Here is a 25,372-nt window from a genome sequence, read left to right as displayed (position 1 = left end):
CACACACACAGGGACAAACTTTTTTTTTCCCACAAGCCTTCCGCTGCCTGGCTTGAGGATGTCATTATACAATATAAGATTGAAGTAATAACAGAAGATCAAAAGCACAAATGTATATTGTAGAGATATCAGCACCTAGTTTAATAATCCATAGATACGCAATAATGTTGTCTTTAAACAATTAAACAATATATAGTGTGAACTAAAATTAGGGAAATTTTATCTTAAAAAGGGAATTTTTCAGCATTCCCGAGGGAAATTTTGACTAAGAACCTAGCATCACTGATGAAAGATTGTACACTGTTACGATGGGTGTTTATGTTATGTTGACGTGTATGAAGAATTGCTGGCAAAGTGTAATAAATACATAAATTACTAAATGTTAACATGAACAATGCAACGCAAAGTAATGTTAATCTTTATTGCAATATGCTTTTTGCCTGTCATTGCAGAAAGCAATTCCAATGAGAAGCTTGAGGTGGGTATTCGTGCTCTGGAACACCATACCAGATGGAATTAAAAATTGCATCATTAAATAGTAATAATTTTAATAATTATGCTATCTAACGTATTTTAATGTTAGATGTTTTTATTTTTAAGATGAATAAAATTCGAGGAGTAAAAATAACTTCTTTTCGCTGGTATAGTAAATGTAAAAACTTACAATAAAGTGTTTAACAAATAAATGATTATTAAATGAAAACAACGTACAGGTCAAGATGTAGTTTTACTATGCGGATCCACAGATTGTAAAATGTACGGAAAAATTTGGGGATGGCATTTAGCATCTCCCCCAACTCTTTTCATGGTTCCAGAACCGAGTACTTTGTTTTTGTCTAAATTGTGATAAAAGTAGAAGTACAAGGGCTCTGGGTGCTTCTAACTCCCTTCGTTAGCTGTCTCTAGCTCAGCTATATTTTGTAAAGTAAGTAACACACTGTCAATCTTATATGTGCAAGATTGGGGGAGATACAAAATATCAGTCTTTCGTTGCAATCACTCAACTCCTCCTACGTACTCCCAAGAGCAGAACCCTTACCGTAACTCTTTCGGACAATAAATTAGTAAAAGAACCATAATTTTTCAACAATTATTTCGCGTGGTATGTCTGAACTTGACCTGCGTGGAGATTTACAATACGGATAGATAGTTTAAATAGTAGGAACGGGTTAGAAGCCCCGCAGGGGTTAGTTGGGTTCATTTCTCGACATAAAATGGGCAAATTAAAGACTTGCCCAACGAAATTTGCAGGATTTATAATTCTTCGGCGTACGAATAAAACGCGAAAAAAAATAACTTCTGTTTGCATACACGAAGGGGTAAGCGTGGTCTTCCACTTACCGTCCCGGTTGAAGTATACGAACTTCCCGTTTTGCGAAGGAGGAGAAATGCCATACTTTTAGGAATTCTTGATTGACTATCTAGGATGTACACGGGAGATGAGAAGTTGCTATTGTAAACCATTGCCCTGCTCACTATCCTTTTTTACCACTCGGATCCCCTTCTGCGCTTTGCCCTGAGTCGGTTAGATAGCATTCTTGCGTTTTAGTGGCCACCTAGCACAAGTTGGTTCGTGTTCTATGCATAGTAGTTTTTATGCCATACGTCCACACTGTATTTATACTGATTCCATTCTGAGGTCGATCTGGAACTAGTAATGGAGCTCCTCATCAGTGCATGCTCTGCTCAAAGAAATACAAAGCTCTGTCTATCTTGAAAATGTAAAAATTTGGAAGGACCGTCTGCTCGAGTAGTGCTGACAAAACATTACCCCAGTTCGCATAGATAAAATTCAAAGGGGCCACCATAAGTAATTGTTGAACGATTACAATTTTCGCGTAAATACAGCTTCCGGATGTATGGGAGAAAAGCTACAGTGCACAAATCAAACCAAACCGTGTTAGGTGTCCATAAAAAGTACAGTGCTGTCTAACCGATGCAGAATGGGTTGACGCTGGTAAGCGCGGGCAGGAATACGTACAAAGACAGCAGGCAGGCCAGCAATGGTGAGTGTACGCAAAAGGAAGTGTAGTAAAAAACATTGGGTTTTCGCGGTGATATGAGTTCCAATATCACTAGTAATGGTTTTACACTAGTACCGGAACACGTGTAAACATAAAATGCAGGTTTTGTTCACTGTGCAGAAATATTCCACCAGTGGAAAATCGAATACAGTCATCTTTCATATACATTTACTTATTTTAATGTCGTAAAGTACTTGTAATGATTTTACACTAGTAACTTGCAAGGTTGTTTTGTTTAAAACAAATTTTATATACATTTTAAACATTTTGTTTTAAAGACGTGTATATTTTAAGACTTGTTTTAAACATGTGTTTATTTTATTTTATTTTTGTAAAAGAATCTGCCAGAGAAAGAAAATGGTCAAAAAGTGCTTCCAGGCTCGTAGCCAGGGAGGGGCTAGAGGGGGCCGTGCCCCCTCTAAATTATTTTTTGCCCCATTAAAAAACACGCTGAAGAGAATTTTCAAACTGACCCAAAACCAGTGAAATTCTTGCTACTATAATTACCAAATTAAATTCAACTTTGCGAATTCTACCCATTTATGAGTAAAAGTATGTTTCTTTGCTAGATGCACCAAACAACTTCAACTGCCTTTACCCATTTCAAGAATTTGAAACCATGCCATGTTATTGCAACCATGACAAGCATCCAAGAATACCAGGTGCACTTCCAAACAACAGTAACATAGTTCACAACGTTAGTTGTGAATAGGGGTGTTCGGAATTCGAAATTCATCTAATTCCGGAACGTTTCGAAATTCCGGAATGTTCCAAAAGTTTGGAATTGTGGAATGCTCAGAAGTATGAATTTCGGAACTGTTTTCAAGACTGAAATTTTGAAGCTCACTGTTGATTCTGGAATCGTAATATTAATATTAGTTCGAAGTTTGAATATAAAAGTTCGAAACAGTCCTGAGGCAATGGTTCTCAAACATTGTTACAAGGCTTTAATCCCACAAATTTACTCGCAAATACTTTCTCGTTTTTACTTTGGTATCTATGAATATAGTAGCAACATGTCTTAAACAGTTATGCATTCTCGTATTTACAATTATTGGAATAAAGTACAGCATTTTATCTTATCCTTTACATTTTTTTCAATCATTGCCATTTTGTATTTTGAAATACCAACAAGGAAACAATTTACATGTTTGGCATTTTAATTCCAAAATATTTGTTTTACTATTAAGCAAACAGTACAAGAGCACACGAAACATTTGTAGTCATGTCATTTGGAATTATATTAATAAACTTTTAATCTAAAGTACAAGGAGTACACGTGAGTAATACATAATTATGAAAATTTTGACAACTGAAACCCTGAAATGGTATAACTGATGCTACCCGAGACGTCATCAAATAATGCAACAAAAATGTAAATGTAAATTACTATTGAAAGAAAAAGCAAAATTTCTGTGCTACAAAATAATACTGTTAGAGAACAATGATGTGGATAAAATATTGTAAGAGCATGTATTAAATGTCAATTTTCATATAAATGCCCAGATGATTTTTTTAAAAATTAGGGGAAAGTAGACTTTAGACGATATTGGATAAGGCAATTATGTATGCAAAATTAGGAGACATGCATTCAAATTATTTCCTGTAATAAAAATTAGAATTCAACTTTCCATGGTAGATTGCACATGTTCTATCTCCGAACAAGGTGAAATACGTGCAATTTACTATGGAAAGTTGAATGTTAATTATTATTACACGAAATAATTTGAACGCATGACTCTTAGCATGCAAGATTGCATAGAAAGTTGCATCGCATAAAATGGGCTTTAGGGACTTTTAGCTTAACAAACTTCTTTCATCTCATTGATCTTTTTTATCTGATTTATTTGAGAAATCAGAGAAAGAAAGTTTTCGCCAACTTTTCTACTCAAGGAAAGTAAGACATCAATTTTTGTAAAGATCAATTTACGCGAAGTACGAATAGTTTTTGATACAAATTAATTATTTCGTAAGAGCGAAATATAAACATTAGGCTAATACTTTTAATGTGAATATTAACATTTACGAAATGATTTCTTTCATTTTTAACTTTTACCATCGCTAGTCACAATTTCGGGTATACTAATTGAACATTTACCTTTCTTGTTGTTAGTTAGTCATTGGTGCAGACCCTTTCATCTGAATGCATAACTACCCTTCATATTGCAGCTTTGTATGAAAATGTACATATTCTGTTGGCTTGCTTTAGTCAACGAAGTGATCTATTTGTTCACAAAACGGAAACACCTGACTTAGCAAAATAATATTCTGTGCACTATTGCAGATTATCACAAATTAAAATGCCAAGCCATCAACCAACTATCAAGAAAAAAAATTTAGCAACAAAGCACGGACGTCGGTGGGTTGGGAATCATGTTCCTCTTTAGATTATTGACAAATAATTTCTACTTCCCTCCCAGTAAGCAGGGGTGTGGGGCCACCGGAAATACTGGTCAAATTTTTTTTCAAATATTTCAGACTATCCTATCCCTTTAATTACTGAAAATCGTATTTTCTTTTAAATGATTCTGTGCCCCTCCTTCAGGTACTTATACTTAACAATGGCCATACATTAAAAGATATGCAGTTCAATTTCTTGTTAGGGTTGCCTCGTATAAATGGAAAAGGTACAGTCGGTATTCATTTAAAAAAGAATATACAAAGTAGTTTATAAAAAAGGTGTTTCTTGGAAGATAAACCAAACTAAAGGGAAGAACTAGCTCGAATTTCTGTTCCGATTTCTGCAACAAAATCACGGAATTTACACTGAATCACTTATGATTGAGACTTTATGGATAACCAGACAAAGTTCCAAATCTTATGCGCAATCGTTCACAGTGAACGGATCTAGAGAATGAAACAAACCAGTTGCCGTGGACCAAAACTCCTTCCTTCAGCACAGCGGAATCAATATCCAGTTTCAAAGCTAAGCTTTGCGCACACCTCTCAGTTCGGGGTAACAGCAAAAATTATTTTTTCAATAAGTTCCGGAATGTTTCGAAATTCCGGAACGTCTTGAAACTGTGTTCCGATTCCGGAATTGGAATTTCCGTTCCGAAAAATTCCGGAATTAGGAACAGCCCTAGTTGTGAATATAAATAAACTGTTATGTCTCTCTTATTTTGGAAGGTAGAAAATTTAGTATAAACGTTCAATAAAACATATACTTCTGTTTTGTATTTATATAATCTAAAGTTGCTGTAATATAATTTTGTTCTAATGTTTAAAAATAAATACTTCAGTTTTAATTAATATGAAACAAAGTACCTCACAAAGAGCTCGTATTAAGCACAAAGACGAAACAAAAAAATTACGTTCGATTATACATATATAATAATATTATCTTTTAAGTTTTTCTATTAATAAATGCAAGTGCTTTGGTCTCAGAATTTTATCTAATCATTCGTAGGAGTTCATACAAACAAAAAGCTGCAGTAAAGGCTTACGAGAAATTAATAATTTGTAAAACAATACTACAAAATGGCCCTTACCGCTCGTCTAGTGAATAGAGAGCGCGTGTTTGAATGTGATCTTGGGGTTTGATACCCGTGGAATTCTTGAAATCGAGAGCAATGTGGTGGTTTGTATTCCACTTTAAACTGCAAGCTTCGCGTTTCTTATAGCCTCAATACTGAAAAAAAAGATGCTAAATTTTAACAAACAAACAAACAAGTTGGCCTTTTACAAAATGAGAATGTGAAGGAAAATAGTGTTTTTTATTTATTTATTTAGATAGATAGAAATATAAATCAATTTTAATGAACATATAATGATGCCATTATTCAATAAAAGTTATTTAGAGTGTTTTGTTGTGACAAAGAAGTCCATGTCAAAATATTCTATTTATAATATATTTTTTCTGCAAATGGAACAATCCTGATTAATGGGACGTGTGCCCACTCTAACATTCAGTTAATTAGCTTTTGTTTGGTATAAATGCGACGTACAATGACGTTCCTCATCTACGTTTACCATAGCATTATATTGCCCCAAGCACCCCAATTGTATTGCATCGTAGTTTTTTTTTTTTTTTTTTTTAATTGTATGTTAATAATCAATGTTCTTAATCCTGAATTTGTGTACTGTAATATTGTCAATACAGAATATTATGTATAAAAGAAACTATAGCTGTTACAGATTCTGTAAATAATAAATATGTAGGGCCTATGCAATTTTATGGTGTTGTGTCATGTCTTAATCAGTATTCACTTTGTCCCCTAAGAAATCAGGCTGGCTATGGGCCTGAGTGCTTCTCATTCAAAATACTATTTTCTTCCCATGTGAATGTTTTGATTTCTTGTGGCTGCAGCAGATCAATGTGGTGATCTACAATTTATTTTGCCTCTTTTTTTCCCCTTGTTTTAACGTTTCGTGTATTGTTTAAATACTTATCAGTTAACTTGCGAGAAAGTGTCGTAGTTGAAGGTTAGACTACTTATAGAACTGATATTAAAAAATAAATAAAAGAATTATCATGGAAACAAGTTCTTGTGTTGTATTCAGAAAACAAAGGGTTATTTTCTAAATTGTGCTTCTGAAATATCGCAGGCACTCGTTGACACAGTACATGTGGGTTTTCAGTTTCTATACATACATACTTTAGAGAAAGAAAGAATCCGAAATAAAAGAAAGAAAAACTACGTCACAAGGTCAATCTAGTCTTATATGATTGTCGCTGGAGAGGGGCGTCCGTTTAGAGGTTATACGCCCTTACCCAGAATTTCAGATGGGAGCGTAATGCAGATTTCCTGAGCAAAGTCCACAGAAAAAAATTGAAGTCCTTACACCGAACAAATACGGACTTTGATCACCATATCTATTGACCGTAAGGAACTATATACCTAAATTGCTCTCTAGTATATTTTTTGGCCTAGGATTCCAAAGGTTTCACTACTTTCCAGTTTTGATCATGTATATTTCATCCGTATTTATTCGGTGTAAGGACCCTAAACTTGTTCTGTTGAACTTTGCTTATCAAAAGGTTTCTAAAACTCCCTTAGTGTCCCCAAAATCTGAGATCCATGGTAGGCTGCCCTCTTGCCCCCACTGACGCCCCTGTCTAGTGGCTGTCATATGAAACTATCCCACGCCATTTCACGTGGATTTAGTTTCGGACTCTTGACTGCGAAGATATTACGTTTTGAAATAGAATTCTTTGCTGAGCAGAACTGTATCTTATTGAAAATGGACTTGGATCCATTGTGCTCTGAACGCCCCAAATATTACTTTTCTTCAATAAATTATTGAATTGAAAAAGAAAGCAACCAATTACATAGGCTTGCAGAAAATATTCTAAAGTTAACAACGTGAAGTGTGCTTCAAATATTACTTTTCGAAAATTTATTATTTTAAAATAATTTTATTAGCATCAGTGTTCTGAAATAGTAATCAAATTTTGCAACTAAAATCTCACCCGCCTCCACGAAACGTGAGTTTAGCCTCTAAGGGCATAACTAGGAAACGTTCAGAAACAGTAACCCCAAAATGAATTGTCTTAGGCCTAAATAACCGCACAACCGTATTTCTATACTGAAATATTCTGTACCCAACACAGCGTAGTCTTAACCGGGATAAAATAAATGAAAAAGTCGGTTGCAAGCAGTGGTGCTAATCAGCCGATTCCGCGGTTGTTAAATATTTCGAGTTCGCAGAACCATTTTTTATAACCAGACATAATAGTAAATTTTATCCAGTTATACCCAGGAACAGTAAATTTTAATTTAACTATCTTTCTTTTTAAAAAATCTCACAGCTAAAGAGTTAACCAAATGATTCCGTAGATCAAAGTATAAGCGGTTTATTTCTTAATCTCAAATGCTCAGATATCAAAAATGAAAACTGGTATCACATGAGTGTAGTGATAAGGATGATTTACGTATATTTGAAACGCATACATATTATCAACACTTGCTAATCCATTGCTATATTAAGGTCTTTCCAATACTTTTTGACAACCATCTATGTTGGGTAATTTGTTTCCTAGATATTTGCAGTAGCACCTAATTTCGTCACACCACCTTGTATTAAAATGCTGTGTAGGTCACTTCTTGTCACTTGTGGTATCCAGTAAAAAATTGCTTTTGTCTACCTTGTACGGTTTGTTTCCTAAGAGAGTTATTTCTATTTATCTACCTATCCATCTACACTCTCTCTCTCTCTCTCTCTGATATGTATGTATATATACAGAACCGATTGTTAAAAAATTAGATTAACATCACTGGTTGCTAGTAAAGGGCAAGAAATCTTAACAAATAAGTTACTACACGATTTTGAAATATATGTTTAAAATCATGTTTTAAACTGTTCAAAATGTTTATAACATGTTTTTTTTTTTTTTTTCGTATGTGTTTTAAAACATGTTTAAAATATTTTAAACATCTGTTTCATGTTTTAAACACGTTTTTTTTTTAAAAAAAAAAGAAACTTTTTTTTTTAACCATGGTAACATTACACTTCTGAAACCAAAATACAGCTGTATTACTTAGTATTTAATTCTGCCACCTGGAGAAATTTATCTTTCCATGCAGAGTATTGAATTTTACCTGTAAATTTTTTGCAATATGTGGTGTGCCTAAACTTGATCAGCACCAAACTTGATATAAATAAATGCTTGTCTCATGTTATTAAGATGTTATTGCTCCTGTTTCATTTTCATCTCTCTGGGTACGTGAATATGAGTATTTGCTTGAATCATCCAGTTGTAAAAAATATTTCTTGTCTTTAGGTGTTTTCTGGTGAAACTGTACAATGACAAATCGATAAAATGGGCCTCCACTGTCACTCATGTTTCAATTATGTCAATGTCCAATATATTCCTTTCATCTGTCCGTAATTAATTTGCAAATTCCATGGAAGCGTTGGTGCCAGGAAGAGCAAGGGAAAATTCTACTATAGACGAAAATGCTACAACATTCTATTTTTGCAATATTTTCCAATTTTGCGTTTCCGACATTATTGAAAACTTAATCAAGACATGCTATTTAAATCTTTTAACATAAACTATAACTTTCTCCTTTGTTGGGCACAGCAGCCCCATAAATGCAAAGATAAATTAGTGGACGGCAATGCTGTAACAGAAAACAAGCTTTAAATATCAGCTTTTGATCACTAGACCGATGCAAAGAGAAATGCCGACAATATCACAATAAATGTTGTTATGAGCTTGTCACTTTATGTTTAACCCTTAAAGATGATTTTACAAAAAAGTTAAAAAATAAACCATTTTTCCTGTTCGTCGAAAACCGGGGCAGTTAATGCGTTCCGAAACTTATTTTCGGAACACCGGGATCCAGGGATTCTGGTACGTATGGCCAATGTATTAAGTGTGTCGCAAGAAAAACTATCCAAGTCATGACGGCCGACACAACTCGAAGCTTGCGAAACAGCGTCGGCTTTTGAGTGATGGACAGTAAAGAAGCGTTAGTAATCGGGATGGCGAAGGATTGTCACCAACGACCGTAGCGCGAATGCGGCGTAAAGTGACTGCGGAACTCAATCAGCATCTAGAACGACCTATTGTGGCAATCACATTCCGAAGCGATTTGCATAACTTGAACATCAGCGGTCGAATTGCGATTACCAAACCGTTGATTGCCGCTAGTAACGCTTTAGTGTGGTAGAAATGTTGCCGACAACATGTGAAGTGGATTCCCGAGATCGAAAATGCGTAACATCGTCCGACAAGCTCTTTTTCACCGCATTTCCAACAACAGGACATGTTTATATATTGTGAACGTCCAGCGAGATATGTTCGGAACTGTGTCCTCTCAACCGTAAAACATGGCGGCAAAATAGTTGTGATGTAGGCCGCAGTTTTTTGGTAGTCCGAGGGTCCTGTGATTACACTCACACAACGTATCAGTGCCAATAATTATGTGGACATTTTAGGTGAGCACTTGTATCTTATGATCAGATGTTGTTTCTGGCCAATGACGTAATGATTAAGATGACAATGCATCAATTTACACTGCTGAAGTTGTTGAGGCGTAGTTTTTTTAACGTCAGGATGGACTACATCATCTCTTCGGCCCGCCCAATACATTATTGAATACCTGTCGTCAGTTCCGAAGCTCAGACTGCGAAACAAATATCCTCCTCCATCCTGCCTAGCGGAGCATGAGGAGTGGTACAACATTAATGATTTCTATGCCACAATTCCACGGCGAGGCTTAGTAGTGTTAGCTGTAAACTTCACCATCAGTAGTTTGCAGGGTTGGAAAAAATAGTTTTTTTTTTTTAAAAAAAAAGAACAAAACGTGTTTAAAACATGAAAAAGGTGTTTAAATGTTTTAAACATGTTTTAAAACACACACGAAAAAAAAAACATGATTTAAACATTTTGAACAGTTTAAAACATGATTTTAAATATATTTCAAAATCATGTAATAACGAATTTATTAAGACCTTTTTGCTCTTGCAACCGATCTTTTATTCTCGTTAAGATTACACTGTGTTGAGTTCAGAATATTTCAGTATAGATTAGTTATTTTCAACTTATTTCATATCACGACCCTCTTTTATTACATCCTCTTGCCAGTGGGTCTCGTAAGCACTTTCTTGCTTGTAATGAGCTTTTTAGGTAGATTTTAAAATCTACCTACTATAGAAATTTCACACAATCTATCAATATACATGGTGAAACAAAAGCCATCACCATCTTTGTGTGTTGAGAGCGGGTTGAGAGAGAATGATGAAACTTGGAAGTGGTCTGATACATCAGATGGTGCTATCAAGCATCGTTTCGGACATCTTTGCTTTGGAAATTAGTCCTCTTTCCCCATTCCATCAACGCTTTTGACTAGCGGTTGTCCTATGAAACTAGCTCACACTACATCCTTTCACGTGTTTTTTGTTTCATTTATTTCGTACCCTTAGCTACGAAGATACTACGTTTGCTGAGCAAAAGTGAACTTTTCTGAAAATGGACTTGGGTCCCTTGTGCTCTGAACGCTCCATATTTAAAAATATTTTATAAAAACTGAGTTGGAGCCAAATTTATCCCTCAATCCAAGTTTGTTCGAAACGCATAAAATTAGTTTGTTTAGTTCGATTGCTTACAGTCTTGCATCAGTAGCAAGGCTATATAACACAGGGCTTTTAGTTTAAAGTGGGATCCGAACCACTAATTTTGAAATTTTATGTCGGATCCCAGTCAAAATCTATACAGCAAATTCCGACGTCTCCTGCCCCTACCCTCAAAACTTAATGTTAAAAGATAGAAAATTGCACCCTGTAACGTGGTGCATACATACAACCAGACGAACAAATGTAGATCAAGTCGTTCCAGGAGCCTCACTGACGTTCGGCAATGATATGACAATAAGTATCACGCCTTCATGGTTAGTAACGTGGGTGACTGCCAGACCGTGCTCTTTCTCATCTGGTCCCTATGCCAGCTATGTAAAGTTTTTAAGAAAATTTAGAACCGAGGTAGGGAAGAGAGACGAAGTAAAATTTTCATAATGTAATGAAAAAGAAATTGATGATATAAAATTAAGTTTTGCCTGAAGCTAACAGTTGTATATCAACCACATCACTGACGTTAGAATTATCAGAAGCATTTTTCGGATCAACACTTCTATCATCTGTTTGAGTTTCTAGTTTTTTCACGGTATTGCATTTTTCATAATGATTCTTCATTCTTTGAACTAAACCAACGATTTGTTTCTTACATGTTTTGCAACGAGCTCGTATGGTCATTTTCTTATCTGATGGAGTTTGAGTTAATAAATTTGCTCCAAATGATGTCCTTTTTTCTTCCTGTAAAAGTAATGTCAAACGATTCCAAATTGTACGGAAACTGAGAACCAACATGAACTGCATCAACGAATGTCTGCGATATTTTAATTTTAGAACCGCAATTTAGCAAATAGCCTTTTGTTTGTTTTCTGAATACAATACAAAAATTTGTTTCCATGATAATTATTTTATTTATTTTTTTAATATCAGTTCTACAAGTAGTCCAACCTTCGACTACGACACTTTCTCGCAAGTTAACTAAGAAGCATTTAAACAATACAATATACGTTAAAAACAAGGGAAAAAAGAGACAAAACAAATTGTAGATCACCACATTGACCTGCTGTAGCCACGAGAAATCAGAACATTCACATGGGAAGAAAACAAGTCTTCTGAAGGGGTAGCACTTTTTGATAATTTTCTTTCTCTGGCTGATTTTTTTACAAAAATAAAAATAAACATATGTTTAAAACAAGTTTTAAAAAATACATGTGTTTAAAACGTATAGAAAATTTGTTTTAAACAAAGTCAATTGTTTAAAACAAGTTTTAATCATTTGTTCTAAATATTTTGTTTTAAACAAAACATCCCTGGTATATTGGTAGTAGCAACGAGGAATTTTAAAGAAGTGTACATGGTAGAAGGCATATCAATTATATTGGATGTTGTTCTGTTTAGTGGATGCGCTGTTCCGGCCGAGGGAGTTCAAACTTTGAGCAGATGTTTGGATAAAATATTTTACGTGTTCATATATGAGTTCTAGCGTAAATAAATTCTTTATTTCTAGGTTCCTGCAACTCACCTCCTTAATGATCAAAGTGATCCGCTTCTGTTGCTCTCTACCCTAGATGGGTCATTCGTGGGTGTGGGGCAGAAAACTGGGAATGTGAGATGGAAGCTGCAAGATGGTAAGTTTAGACGCTACTTATATATCTGAAACCGTTCAGTGGTCATAATTCATAAAATAAATTTTATTTCGAGCGGAAACTTGTACACTATCTAGAGGCATTTATGGTTAGCGTGCAGTAAAAATATTGTTCAGAAGAAGTCTCCATGAGCGTTGAGACACTTGTCCCACTAATATACAAATGCCGTCCATGTAAATTTTGGACGGCTGACTATCAAACCAATCACGCACAGCGTCCCGAACTTCAGCGTCAGACTGAAATCTCTGACCTTTCAATGCCTTCTTTAGAGGTCCAAATACTAATGCGTCTATTCGCTGCTATAGCCACATTCACCTTTTCACGCGTGTCTTCTGTGGCATCAACATGGGCTTGACCAGGACGGGAATAATTAGTGGTTTGTTCACGCCCCTTCTGAAACATTCTGGCCCAGTCCACCACTTGTTTTGGAGACGCATGCATCACCATAGACGTCTTTCATACGCCGGAATACTTCAGCTGGTTGACAACCTACGGCACTCAGAAACTGGATGACGGCATGCTGGTCCTGTTTGGACGGATTGGGGATCTTGAAAGCCATCTTTCACTCGTTATACCTGCAAAACGAAAACACATACCAACAACATTCCTACACCCAACACACAGGGACATTAGCCATTACACACTATTAGACAAACAATATCCTCCTCTACACTATACCAATAATACATGGAACGAACGGGTTTCAGTTGATCGCCTCTTATATGTATACAGTGGCGGATCCAGGATATGATACAGGGAGGGGCTAAACCATAGTTTACCGCTTTATCCAATGTAAAGAAAGATTGAAGCCAATTTTATCCAGTGTATACCCGAGCATCAAAGGGAAGGGGGTGTTATAGCCCTCTGCATACGCCACTGTCGCAGAGACAGAATATTGATCTAAAACTCAATTTAAATCCTAACATCGATTGGTAATTTGCTGCAGCCCCTAGTCAAGATCAGTGAACAAATAATTATAAAACTTAGATAGAGAGGCGACTTCGTATCATACTCTTAATTCCTCTGGAGTAGAAAATTCTTAATTGAGAATATGATGGTATGCAAACCTTTCATATACCTGGTTCTGAATTGATCTTAGTAAATTTCTTATCTGCTCTTTCTGATGGTCCCCAATTTGGCATTAAAATATCATACAACGGGCATGCGTAGAATTACTTCTTTTTTTAAACCTTGTAACGTGCATAATTACTGATGCTGGTGAGATGATCCTGTAATCTAGCTCTCATGGAGAAGAGAGAGTGCGGTTAGTGTAACTGGGAACTGCGTATAGTGTGAGAGCTCATCTTACGTGATAGTTTATGCACCCGCCAGCTACATGTGGTTCAAGTCCTGGTTTTGGTTTGAAGAAGCTCAGTTAATAGTTCTTCGTGATCTCGGTGCTGCATAAGGACGCAAAACTAAGGCTATATATATATATATAGAGATGGATAGATAGATAGATATAATATGGTGTAGATGCGTAACAGTTTGGAAAGAAGAAAGAAGAGACTAACGCGAGACACTTTGGTAAAATATTTTAATCTGTATTCCTGCTGAGAATAGTTGTGCTCACGTTGTAATATTGTATAGGATCATAGGATTACAACACATGCTAAGAAATGTTGTAGCGGGTATCTTGTTTCATAAATCCTAATGCAAATTGGTTGGTTGGTTTCAAATTTAACGTCCTTCTTCAGCATCAAGGCTGTGTAAGTCATAGACCTGCAGTTTAACATTCAATCCGAACTACATGAGCTCTCATGAACTGAACTATGCTAACCATATACTCAAGAAGGAACTCCTTAATACAGATGTTACTTGCTTTAGTATATGCATGCTCGATCGAAGTGCATTTCGTTTCATTCACCTAAAACTAAAAATTTCGTTAACACTGTATATAAATACTGTATTACGAAAAAAAGACATCGTATATAAAGGATAGCAAAAATCTAAATGACTAGCTGTAAGTCAGGGATGCAAATAACCATTCGCCCGGGGCGAGTGGTTCATCGGTGTGGGCGAGTTTTTAATATCAGTATTAAAATACCGAAGGTAAAGTAAATGGTTTCTATTGTGGGATATGGGCTATTAGCTTTCATTCTTGGGTTAGTGAAATTTCGTTGCTTATTTGCTCCCTGCTGTAAGTTAATATAAAGTATACTGTAGTATATACTGATATAATAACGATATTTATCTCATCTTTGTTTTAGCACTTTTGGGTTGGCTATTTGTACATTAAATTAGCCTATGGTTCCGTGTGGTGTGTATTATCTGTCTCCCGGCTTATTTTTTCTGTCTAAATTTCAGTGCTAGACTGCTATGAAGAAAGAGGCGAGAAAAGATAAGATGACCTGAGAAAAGATAGTAGTAGTAGTTAACTCTTGTTAAAGATTGTGACTTTTTAAATTTCCTCTGGTGTACATGCTCAGACAAGCTGTGTGCGGGGAATAGTATAATAGGCAGCGGAGCTTCACGGAGCTAAATAAAGAGCAGTTTCTTGCAATAATTTATGATTATAGAGTGCACTTAGACGAAATGAAAAATAAAAATTATCTGAGTGGGGTTTTGGGTTCGTATTCCGGGTGTCACCATTGCTATCATGTACACCACCGTTAAAGTCTCCCCTCTCTGAATTAACTGGTTTATGACTCGATAAAAACTGATTTCACGGTTTGGAAAATCCTATCTCCCCGCGTATCCCAGGGCTTTAGGGAAATAAGATCCCCTAAACCGAGAGCAGACGAAAATTAATTTTATTCGCACCTGTATCCATGTATCCACATGCTGCAATGCTGAAAAATAATCTTGCTCTAATTTCTGGTTTGTAGGGACGAACTAGACTGATTTTCACTTCCCATGAAAATTGAATAATAATAATAATAATAATAATAATAATAATAATAATAATAATAATAATAATAATAATAATAATAATAATAATAATGCAAGAAATAAACAAACATGTTGAATTCAAAATTTTGATTGAAAGATCATGAAAATCAGTTCAATTCAGTCCATTGCAGATGGAATTAGAAAATTGCCTATATTGCCTTAACAGTTTGGCCTAACAGACTTAAAAAAATACCGTTGAGGTTAGGGATGTAATTTGTTTATGAAAGAAAACGTTCACGAATTTTAGGTTAACAAAACAATAAAAGCTTTAATGAATAAAAACAAACAAAAATGTTTAGATAAAAAAAATCGAGTATGATGAAAATTAACGCTGCATTTGGAATATTGATAACAAGTGTGAAAAATAAGGCAAAAGGCCTTAGCACCAAAATTAATTTAAGTGAATTACATCTGTTTTCTTTCTTGATCTCCAGTTTGAATGACTTATTACCAGCAACTTGACATACATAAACAAACTAGTGAGATCGATATACATAAACAGTCATAATTGAAATTTACGATTGATTATCCTTTTATAACGAGTACAATACAAGCTGGTTAATTTACGACCTTACATTTGAAACTACCAATTTACGACCTTACATTTGAAACTACCTATTTACGTAACATTGGATAATAAAAGATTAGCGTTGATCAGCTGATACTTTATGATTAATAATATTCCTAAAATTATGAATTTAAGATTTGTAAAATGTGATGGAACCTGAATTTAATTACCTACGATATAAGCTAAGTAAAATTAATATATTTTTCCGAATAAGTAGAAATACATTGAAATAGCAATAAATCGAAATAAGTTGAAATAGGTCGAAATAAGTTGGACTAAGTCATGACTTTGATTTAGAATTTAGTGAGAAATTTGAGAGAAAAGTAGAATGAGCTAAAGAAAATGAGTAAGCCTAAGCCTGACTTCTAATTGTTCTTAGTTATCACTGAGAATTAGAGATAATTACACCTAATATTAAATTTGATATCATCATAAACAACAAGAATATTTCATACATAATATCAATGTGATTAATATTGTGACTTAACCATGCATAACACATATATACACACATATTAGCGAATATAGCAAAATATAAAGACACAAATATACACAGATAAATCATAGATATAAGTATGCATAAATACACAGAATACAATCTATACTAGAATATTCATAATAAATGCAATGACGTCTTTCGAAAGATATTTTTAGACAAATGTATCTATTTTTCATGATTTCTCCTATGTTGCAACAGTAACATACGCATGTATCCGTAGGTTGTCGTAATTAGTGTGGCCTATGCGCATAGACTTCTGATCACTCTATTGTTTTGAGGATCAGAATAATTCATTCAATGCGGCTTTGCTTAGCCTACTTCATGGTTATTACCAATACATACTTTTCATGATTTAATCTAACAGCTGTTCCGTTCTTAATAACAGATTCCGTATCTCTAACAAAAATGACTATTCGTGAGATTATTCGCGTTTTTCGGAGTAGTAATTAACATTTAAGCTCTCTACGTCTAATACTTTCATTGAAACATGATACAGACTTTTTGTAAAGCTCCTATTACCATATTGATTGAAATGAATTTACTCAGTTACCAACTCCTTTATAAATGACTTTACAGACACAGTGATTCCATACAATTTTGACAATACACTGATTACACTTTAAAAAAATTTGTCAAGCTTGGTTTTTAATTATCTTACATTAAAAAGAGTGCCTGTCAATGGCTTAGACGCATTTTCACTGCATACAAATTTAAACATTCTAATTTGAATACTTAATAGTCATATATTATCAAGAATTGCACAATTCGAGCCACTAAAAAGTCTACATATATTTTGTTTACATTTAGTTTTTCTTTCTTCCGCAATTATGCTTCCTAAGTGACAAAAACAAAAAATATAGGGATTAATATATATCTTGAATGAGAATGATGCGGTCACTAATATCACATACTACATAAGTAAAATTGGCAAAGCGTCTCTACAGTTCAATGTAGGCTGACTTTAAGGTTAAAAAAAAAATCTAATCGTTGATAGCTCAAGTTCGAATTATAATGTTTCTTTTCAATGCAATGAAATTATGTTTGGAAGTCTAAACTATTTCCGGACTTTAATTTTCATAGAGAGAACGTCTTGCATTCTTAATTAAAGCTGAGAATTTTTCCGTTTTCTTCCAATAAATAATTTAGATGGATCCTACCTTTCGTCGTCACCACTGCCTTGACCACTTTCGTTGCTTCCACGGCGCTGACCATACATACAGAGGTCCTTACGTCTCCTCTTTCCATGCCTGCGCGTCGAATGTCTTGGATCCTGAGTTCTGTCCTCAGACTTCTCCTGAGTCTTCCTTCTGAACTGCCAGGGGCGACGTCCATTGAAATAAGCACTGTTCCGCTGATTCATCTCTCCAACAATGCACTTTTCTCCACTAAAAATTCCAATTATTACACTGCACCATCACTCTTTGTGTCGTGAGTGTTGTGTCGCACTGACTAATTATGTTAAATGTTTCTATGAAGTGTGCATGACAATTCAAACTAATTTCGTATTGTTAGGGCTAGTCTAACTGCTGTTTGAAAGTGTGTATGCCACGTTCGTTTTCACGTCTAGTTAGAAATCGTAGCGTCTTAGCGAAATCAGTTTATCAACGCTTGGTGTGCAAGATTTTTCACAAATGTATGTGTAAGAAAAAATATCATTCACACAAAATGTATATAAACGTTTACGTGATTTCGGAATTCAAAGTTTTTGTTGTTTAAAAGAAAATCTAAGTATAAATGTCTATACCTTAGTGTTGCTGAATTGTCGTCCACCGGGCTACTTGTTAACCTAGCCTTGCATACTGTTTCTTAATTGACGTTTAACTTAGTGTAGAGTGAGTGTGTGAGTGAGTGTGTGTGTGTGTCTGTTTGTTTGTTTGTTTGTTTGTTTGTGTTTTCCGGGTAAAAGTTTTTTTTGAACACACTGCTTCTTGACTACGATTCACTGACTGACTGAAAATTTCGAATTCTCAACTTCTCGATTGGTTTGGACACGCCTCTAACTGCGTTTTTTGTTCCCCCTAATTTTCTTTCATTGGTCAGATTATTTTGGTGTCCTCAATTTTTATTTTCTTGGTCTCCGCCTATTCACGGTGTTCGAGCGTCGTCTCTCCAACGTACGTGATTTTTTTAAATTTCACATATTATATCTAAAATTTTTATAGGGGTTGATTCGGCGCCTCGTAGTCTCGTGGTGCTTTTGAACCAAGTTACAGACCTGTTTCAAAATTTTATCTAGGTTCTACGTGGAGCCAAAGTGACGAGTACGCGCGTTTGACAAATTCATAGAGATTATTTTCCACTTGGATTTCTTTCAACTTGTGCAGACTTTACTATGTTTCTTCCGTTTCGCAAAAAGATGCTAAAAGCTGTTTTGTTTTCCTTCTTTTGAGCTCACGGAGGGTCCTCTGTATGTGTGATCTACGCATGTGGCTTAGGCAGCAGTATTAAGAGACAATAGAAGGGTCTTTCAAATGTCCTCGCCGCAACGACAGGTATACCGAATAAAAAAAGAAAACATCTTACTCTCGGATAGTAAAGGAAAATTTAAAGAATGTCCTTTGCTTCTTTAAACACACAAAAATGAAAATGAAAATGATATTCACTAAACTTGTTCATAATTATATGCAAAATTGAATTAAAAAGATTTATTTAAAAATTAAATAATAAATGGTAAAGATGCAACTGTCACACACTTTCGAAAGCAACAGTTTATAGCTGGTTTTGAGAATTCTGAAGGTCGATCTGATGAACCCAGAAAGACTACGACTTGCGGAAGCATTCGTTCTTGATACATTACTTTTGTGGAAAAGTAGAAAGAAAATACTCAAGTTGTTAGGAATTAGAGAAAGATCTGAAGTTGGATCGGCAGCATTGAACACGGTATTGATTGAACTTTTAAGGATATTACCCAGACACTTAATAACAAGAAAGAATGAATTTATGCGAAGTTCATTGTGGGCACAACTACTTCGATATTGAAAGCAAGTTCTGATCAACACCTAGATCCATGAAGAAAGTTTCAGGAATCAGCTTCTAGGCTAAAAAGAAAACATAATTAATGTCATATCCTTCCTATTCCATGAAGTACATTCTGCTTCCAACAGCTAAGGAAGAACGTAAGGGAATCAAGTTCGATGGTGATGATTAATTGTTACAGTTTTTTAGTGCAGAAATCGAGGGTGTGTCTCAAGACAATTAAAAGGGCGTTTAGTATATAGGGAGGCAGGGAGGCACTACATGTAAGTTTCCTGAGATTCGGACAATTTTAAGTGCATCATTCTTCAAACGTTGTGTTTACCTCGTATTTCAGTGAAATGTCGGTTTTACAAAAGAAGTAAAATGTAAATAAAGTCATTTTATTGCATAGTGCTTCATAGAAATATAGATTCAAAGGGATGCATTTCCATAAAGTAAACATAGAATTATTAAGTTTCATATAATGTTCAGTCAGAATATTTATATGTATTCCGAAGGTGGCAAGCTTGATTCTTATCATTCCTACTATGCTCCTTTTTCTCAGTCATTCTAGGTTTGAAGTTGACCGGAGAAACATACATATGTGAGATTGAAAATAAATAAATACGTGTAAATAAAAATAAAGTATTTATAAAAAAAAGTGCTCTTAAGTTTCCTTTCTTTCTATTTTTTCAGAACCTGTAGTGAAAGTTCCTGTTGACATTGAAAAAGAAGTTATGTAAGTACTATTATTGTTACTATTTATTGTCAGGTTAAAAATTAATTATTATAAGGAGGATCTAAGTCACAGACGAGACCTCTTAAAATCGGTCATAGACCCCAAGTCACTGCATTTCAAGAGAAATTGGTTGTACAAGCCTTATACACGTTCAGTCATAGCCACCACATGTCATAACAGCCACATAACACAAGTAAGTTCAAAGTTAGTCATACAAGCTACAGATCACAGACGCAGTCACTCATACGAGGGTCGGCTGATAAGTTCTGGGCCCGACCCCCTTCCGAATGTACTACCCTGATGTAATTGATGTCATGTGGAATGTTGATCTTTTGTATATTTAAAGTACCAAATTTCACGATTCTACCATGAACGGTTTTTATTTTACAAGTAATTGAATGAACCATGGCGGAGCCAGGTGTCAAATTCACCAAAGAGGAGTTGCGAGGTGTAATGAAGTTCTTCTTTCTGCAACAGAAGTCGCCCAAGGAAATCCATGGTTACATGCTAGACACATTGGGTGGACAGTGCCCTTCATACTCCACTGTGAAGAAATGGTGTGCAAACTTCAAGCGTGGTGAATTTTGAACATAAGATGGTGACAGGTGTGGCAGGCCAGTGTCAGTGTCAACTCCGGAAAAAGTAGACCAGATTCATGACCTGACTTTGAGCAACAAACAGATTTCGCTTCAGGAGATAGCTGACAAAGTGCACATATCCAAAAAACGTGTTGGGTCAATAATCCATGATCAGTTGGACATGCGCAAGCTTTCTGCGAAATGGATTCCGAAATGTTTGAACGCGGATCAGAAACGCGAACGTGTGAGATCATCGCAGGTGATTTTACGGCATTTTGCGAACTCCAAGGACGATTTTTTGAATCGGCTTGTTACCCAGGATGAAACGTGGTTGCATTACTTTGATCCGAAAACCAAACAGCAGTCATGCGAGTGGCGCCACTCAGCATCTCCAAGGCCCAAAAAATTCAAAGCACAAAAGTCTGCAGGGAAGGTGCTTGCCTCAATATTCTGGGATAAGGATGTTTTTTTGCTCTCAGACTACCTTCCAAAGGGCCAAACCATAACTGCAGAGTATTACTACAGTCTGCTGGCTAAGGTAAAGGACGCTATTAAAGAAAAGCGCCGGGGAAAGTTGACACGAGGTGTCTTGTTCTTGCAGGACAATGCTCCCGTCCACAAGGCTGGCAGAACATGGATTTTCTGAGGGACCTAGGGTTTCAGTGCATTGACCACCCACCTTACTCACCAGATCTTGCCCCTTCTGATTATTATCTGTTTCCAAAACTCAAAACAGCACTGAAAGGACGGAAATTTCACAGTGATGAAGAGGTGATAACAGCTGCGGAACAGTTTTTTTGCAGACTTTTTGTTGTTGGAGAAGTTGCAGCATTGAAGTGCCAAGTGTGTTGACCTTCGAGGGAACTATGTTGAATAGCCTCATACTTTCATGCCTGCAGCTCAGGTCCTTCTGGATCGGGCCGAGAACTTATCAGCTCACCCTCGTAGTACGGACGAATCACATATGTGCGGCATTGCCAAAGTATAAATTTATTCTTTCTTCGCAGAAATAATCTCGGAATATCTTGAAAGAAGATTTAGATTTTCCAATTTTACTCCCACTATATAGATAAAGAATAGTGTAGAGAACAACTACTCATTGTTCTACAGAAATGGTCTTCTAATGTTATAAAAACATGTTAGCAAACGTCGAGATGCTACGGTAAACTAATTCTCCCCCCTCCCCCCCCACACACTTTTGCAAATTCAGTAAGCTAGTAATTACACACACAATATATTCCAGTGATGGGAAGGCATAAAAAATGACCGACTATAGAATGCATGAAAGTATTTTAATTTAATGTCCGTCCGATTATGCCTGTTAGACTAAGAGAGACGGATGATTAAGGCAAGTGAAGATGATAGAAAATTTGGTGAAATGAGAATGTGGGAGGAAACGAGAATAGCCACGGACACTATGTTGTTGTAGAATGTATGAAGAAAAGGTCTGGCACTATTGCACGTATATGGTTCCCGTGACTAATGTCTGGTATGACCGATTTCTCTGAAAGATGGGGCTGCATTGACCGTTGGCATGTTTATCAAAATGGCTTCTGTGGTTGATTTTGTAATGTAGTGCCTGTGATCTGTTCCCTGTAAAGAAACAAATAATGGGAAATAACCGTGAACTGAGTTCATGAGCTCAATACTTCGAAGCAATTATCCTGAATCTTTCGATGGAACAAGGAATGGCATTATATATATATATATATATATATATATATATATATATATATAATAAAAAATACTACCATTTTTTAATGTACGTGATTCAAGAAACTATACAGAATGTACAAGTAGTTCGTCTCTGTAGTATATCTTGTGGTGACTCCAGTTTGGAGTCATAATTGGTCAATATTTATCAGTTAAATAGACATAATATTCAATACAAGTTAACTGAAAAGAATACGTTAGAGAGAAAAGATTTGAGTAAAAGATTTTCAAAATGGAGAACTTGAATGAGTAATGAGGTACGATGTTGTAGTCGACGAAGACCAAGGAATAGTTCGCAGATATTATAATATCTTTCTGAGGAATATGGAAAAGCGTGTGGAAAGAATTTTGAGGATAATCTAAGTCGAAAATACACTTTACGCGTTCATTACGAAGAGACGGAAAGACATATTAATGTTTAATTCGAGACTCGCCCCTCTGGTCTTAACCGTCCATGGTAGCCTACCCACACTCTTCCATTTATTTATTTATTTTTGTATTTTTTCAGTTATCTTCCCTTCCCTGTATTCTTATCGACCCACCAGTCTCACTGTTTCATTTTCTTCCACTAAATTCCATTTTCTTTAAGCCTGGTAATACAATCATGTTATTCCTTCGTAGCTATTCCTCTGTTGTATAATTTTTCTTTTCTTTTTCCCTACTTCTTTCCGTCTTATGTGATTAAACTTTTACCGAAAGATCTTATAGGGTGTGTGTTTTATGGTATATATATATATATATAATATAGGGTGTATCAGACCACCCGTCTCAAGCATTTTTCTCAGCTCGTAATGCACGTAGACATTTCAAAAAAAAAAAAAAAAAAAAAAAAAAAAAAAAAAAAAAAAAACTGAATTACCAATTCCATATCCAGTGGCGTAGCTGGAATACTAAGGGGGTCAACTCCAAAATTTCAAATAGAAAGTAGTATCAATTTCGATTTCTTTGGAAGCACTATTGAAAAAGAAACAACTTTTATGGGAAACACTTTTCGTTAAATTCTACGGTTTGGCATCTACGTCTGTTATTTGTTGTAAAATTGCTATTATCTGACCACCCGTCCCAGGCATTTTTCTCAGCTCGTAATCCACGTAGACATTTCAAACAAAAAATTGAATTACCAAATCGTATGTGAAGAATCAAATGGTGATGCTTTCATATCCAGTGGCACAGCGGGAATACTACTACGGGGGTCAACTCCAAAACTTCAAATGGAAAGTGGTATCAATTTCGATTTCTTTGGAAGCACGATTGAAAAAGAAACAACTTTTATAGGAAACATTTTTCGTTAAATTCTACGGTTTGGCATCTACATGTTGTTTGTTGTAAGATTGCTATTATCTTACCACCAGTCCCAGGCATTTTTCTCAGCTCGTAAGGCACGAAGACATTTCAAACAAAACTTGAATTACCAAATCTTATGTGAAGAATCAAATGGTGTTGTTTCCATATCCAGTGGTGTAGCGGGAATACTACTATGGGGGGTCAACTCCAAAATTTCAAATAGAAAGTGGTATCAATTTCGATTTCTTTGGAAGCACTATTGAAAAAGACAACTTTTACAGGAAACACTTTTCGTTAAATTCTACGGTTTGGCATCTACATGTTATTTGTTGTAAAATTGTTATTATCTGACCACCAGTCCCAGGAATTTTTCTCAGCTCGTAATCCACGTAGACATTTCAAACATAAAATTGAGTTACCACTTTTGTCTCTGTATTGGCTACCTGAATGGAGCTTAACATAAAATCTCCATTGAATTAAAGTTTTGTTTACCTTCTACATTCATAATTCCTTCTAGGTTATCTAATGCTTGTTGTAATTCAGTAAGGATGAAGATCTTGTCTTCCACCTGAATGTCTTCATCAGATAATTCATTGATTCTTTTTTGTACCTATTCGTGTGCTTCTTTTGGACAATACTGTGCAAAAGGATTATATTCGTTGCAATTCCTACATTGCGCAACCCTAGCTGGACATTAGTATCTAAAATGTTGTTTTCCGTATGTTACACAACCATATTGATAACGTCTATATTTTACCTGTGACATTGTTTTTGAACTGATCCTATTGATTTCGTGTAGTTCGTTTTGGTACGATTTTTGTATCTTTCGTTGACCTGTTATAGCATTCACTTGTAGCGAGAAAAAATGTTTTTGTACACTGATTTAACAATGCATATCGCATACATACAGCAAATCAGGTAGAATTGATGGAAAAGGAAGTAACCATATTTTATAAATTGGATTCAAGAGTGGAACAAGTGACTGCTGCAGCTTTGGTCTCATTATTGACCTTTACTCGGGACTAATTATCTGTTCCATACTGGCAGCCTGTGGTGGACTCGTAGTGGCGCAACAAGACGGAACGGGGATTTACGGGGGCATTGCCTCCCCTAATTTCAGGTGGGGAATTTAATGGCGCCCAACTTTTTATTTTGCACAAATTAGTACTTTACTGAAGAGTCCAAAGTACTTTCCGAAAGTAAATCTAGCAAGTTAAACATGCGAATATTGGTTCACATTCTAAGAGGAAAAGGAGTAGCCCCCGACATTTTAACACATTGAATTGCCTCTTGGTAATAAGGTGTAAAATTGTTCTAAAATAAGCCTGAAAAAATACTTATTTTTAATGTGAACTTTATTAACAAACCAAAGATATCGACATAAATACAAAAATAATGAAATAAACAAGTGACAATACAAATCGCTACATTTCACATATTTCGAATATTGGCGGGT

At 35.4% G+C, this 25,372-nt stretch overlaps 1 protein-coding gene across 2 annotated transcripts in view; it reads left to right on the top strand.

Moving 5' to 3' along the window:
* Positions 1-286: 286 nt before the first annotated feature.
* Ire1 (serine/threonine-protein kinase/endoribonuclease Ire1) overlaps positions 287-25,372 on the top strand; it is a 161,110-nt gene continuing 136,024 nt past the window's right edge. For both annotated transcript variants that reach the window (XM_081731224.1, XM_081731223.1), the window contains exons 1-3: positions 287-478; positions 12,550-12,670; positions 20,299-20,341. In XM_081731224.1, coding sequence (XP_081587350.1) covers positions 395-478; positions 12,550-12,670; positions 20,299-20,341 — 248 coding nt within the window. In that variant the 5' untranslated portion in view covers positions 287-394. The remainder of the gene's footprint in view (positions 479-12,549; positions 12,671-20,298; positions 20,342-25,372) is intronic.

The sequence above is a fragment of the Thermobia domestica genome, chromosome 11, assembly GCF_964235325.1.
Source record: "Thermobia domestica chromosome 11, izTheDome1.hap1.1, whole genome shotgun sequence".
NCBI classification, from domain to species: Eukaryota; Metazoa; Arthropoda; class Insecta; order Zygentoma; family Lepismatidae; genus Thermobia; species Thermobia domestica.
Note: the sequence above shows the minus strand (reverse complement) of the source record. Positions and strands in the feature narration are given on the sequence as shown.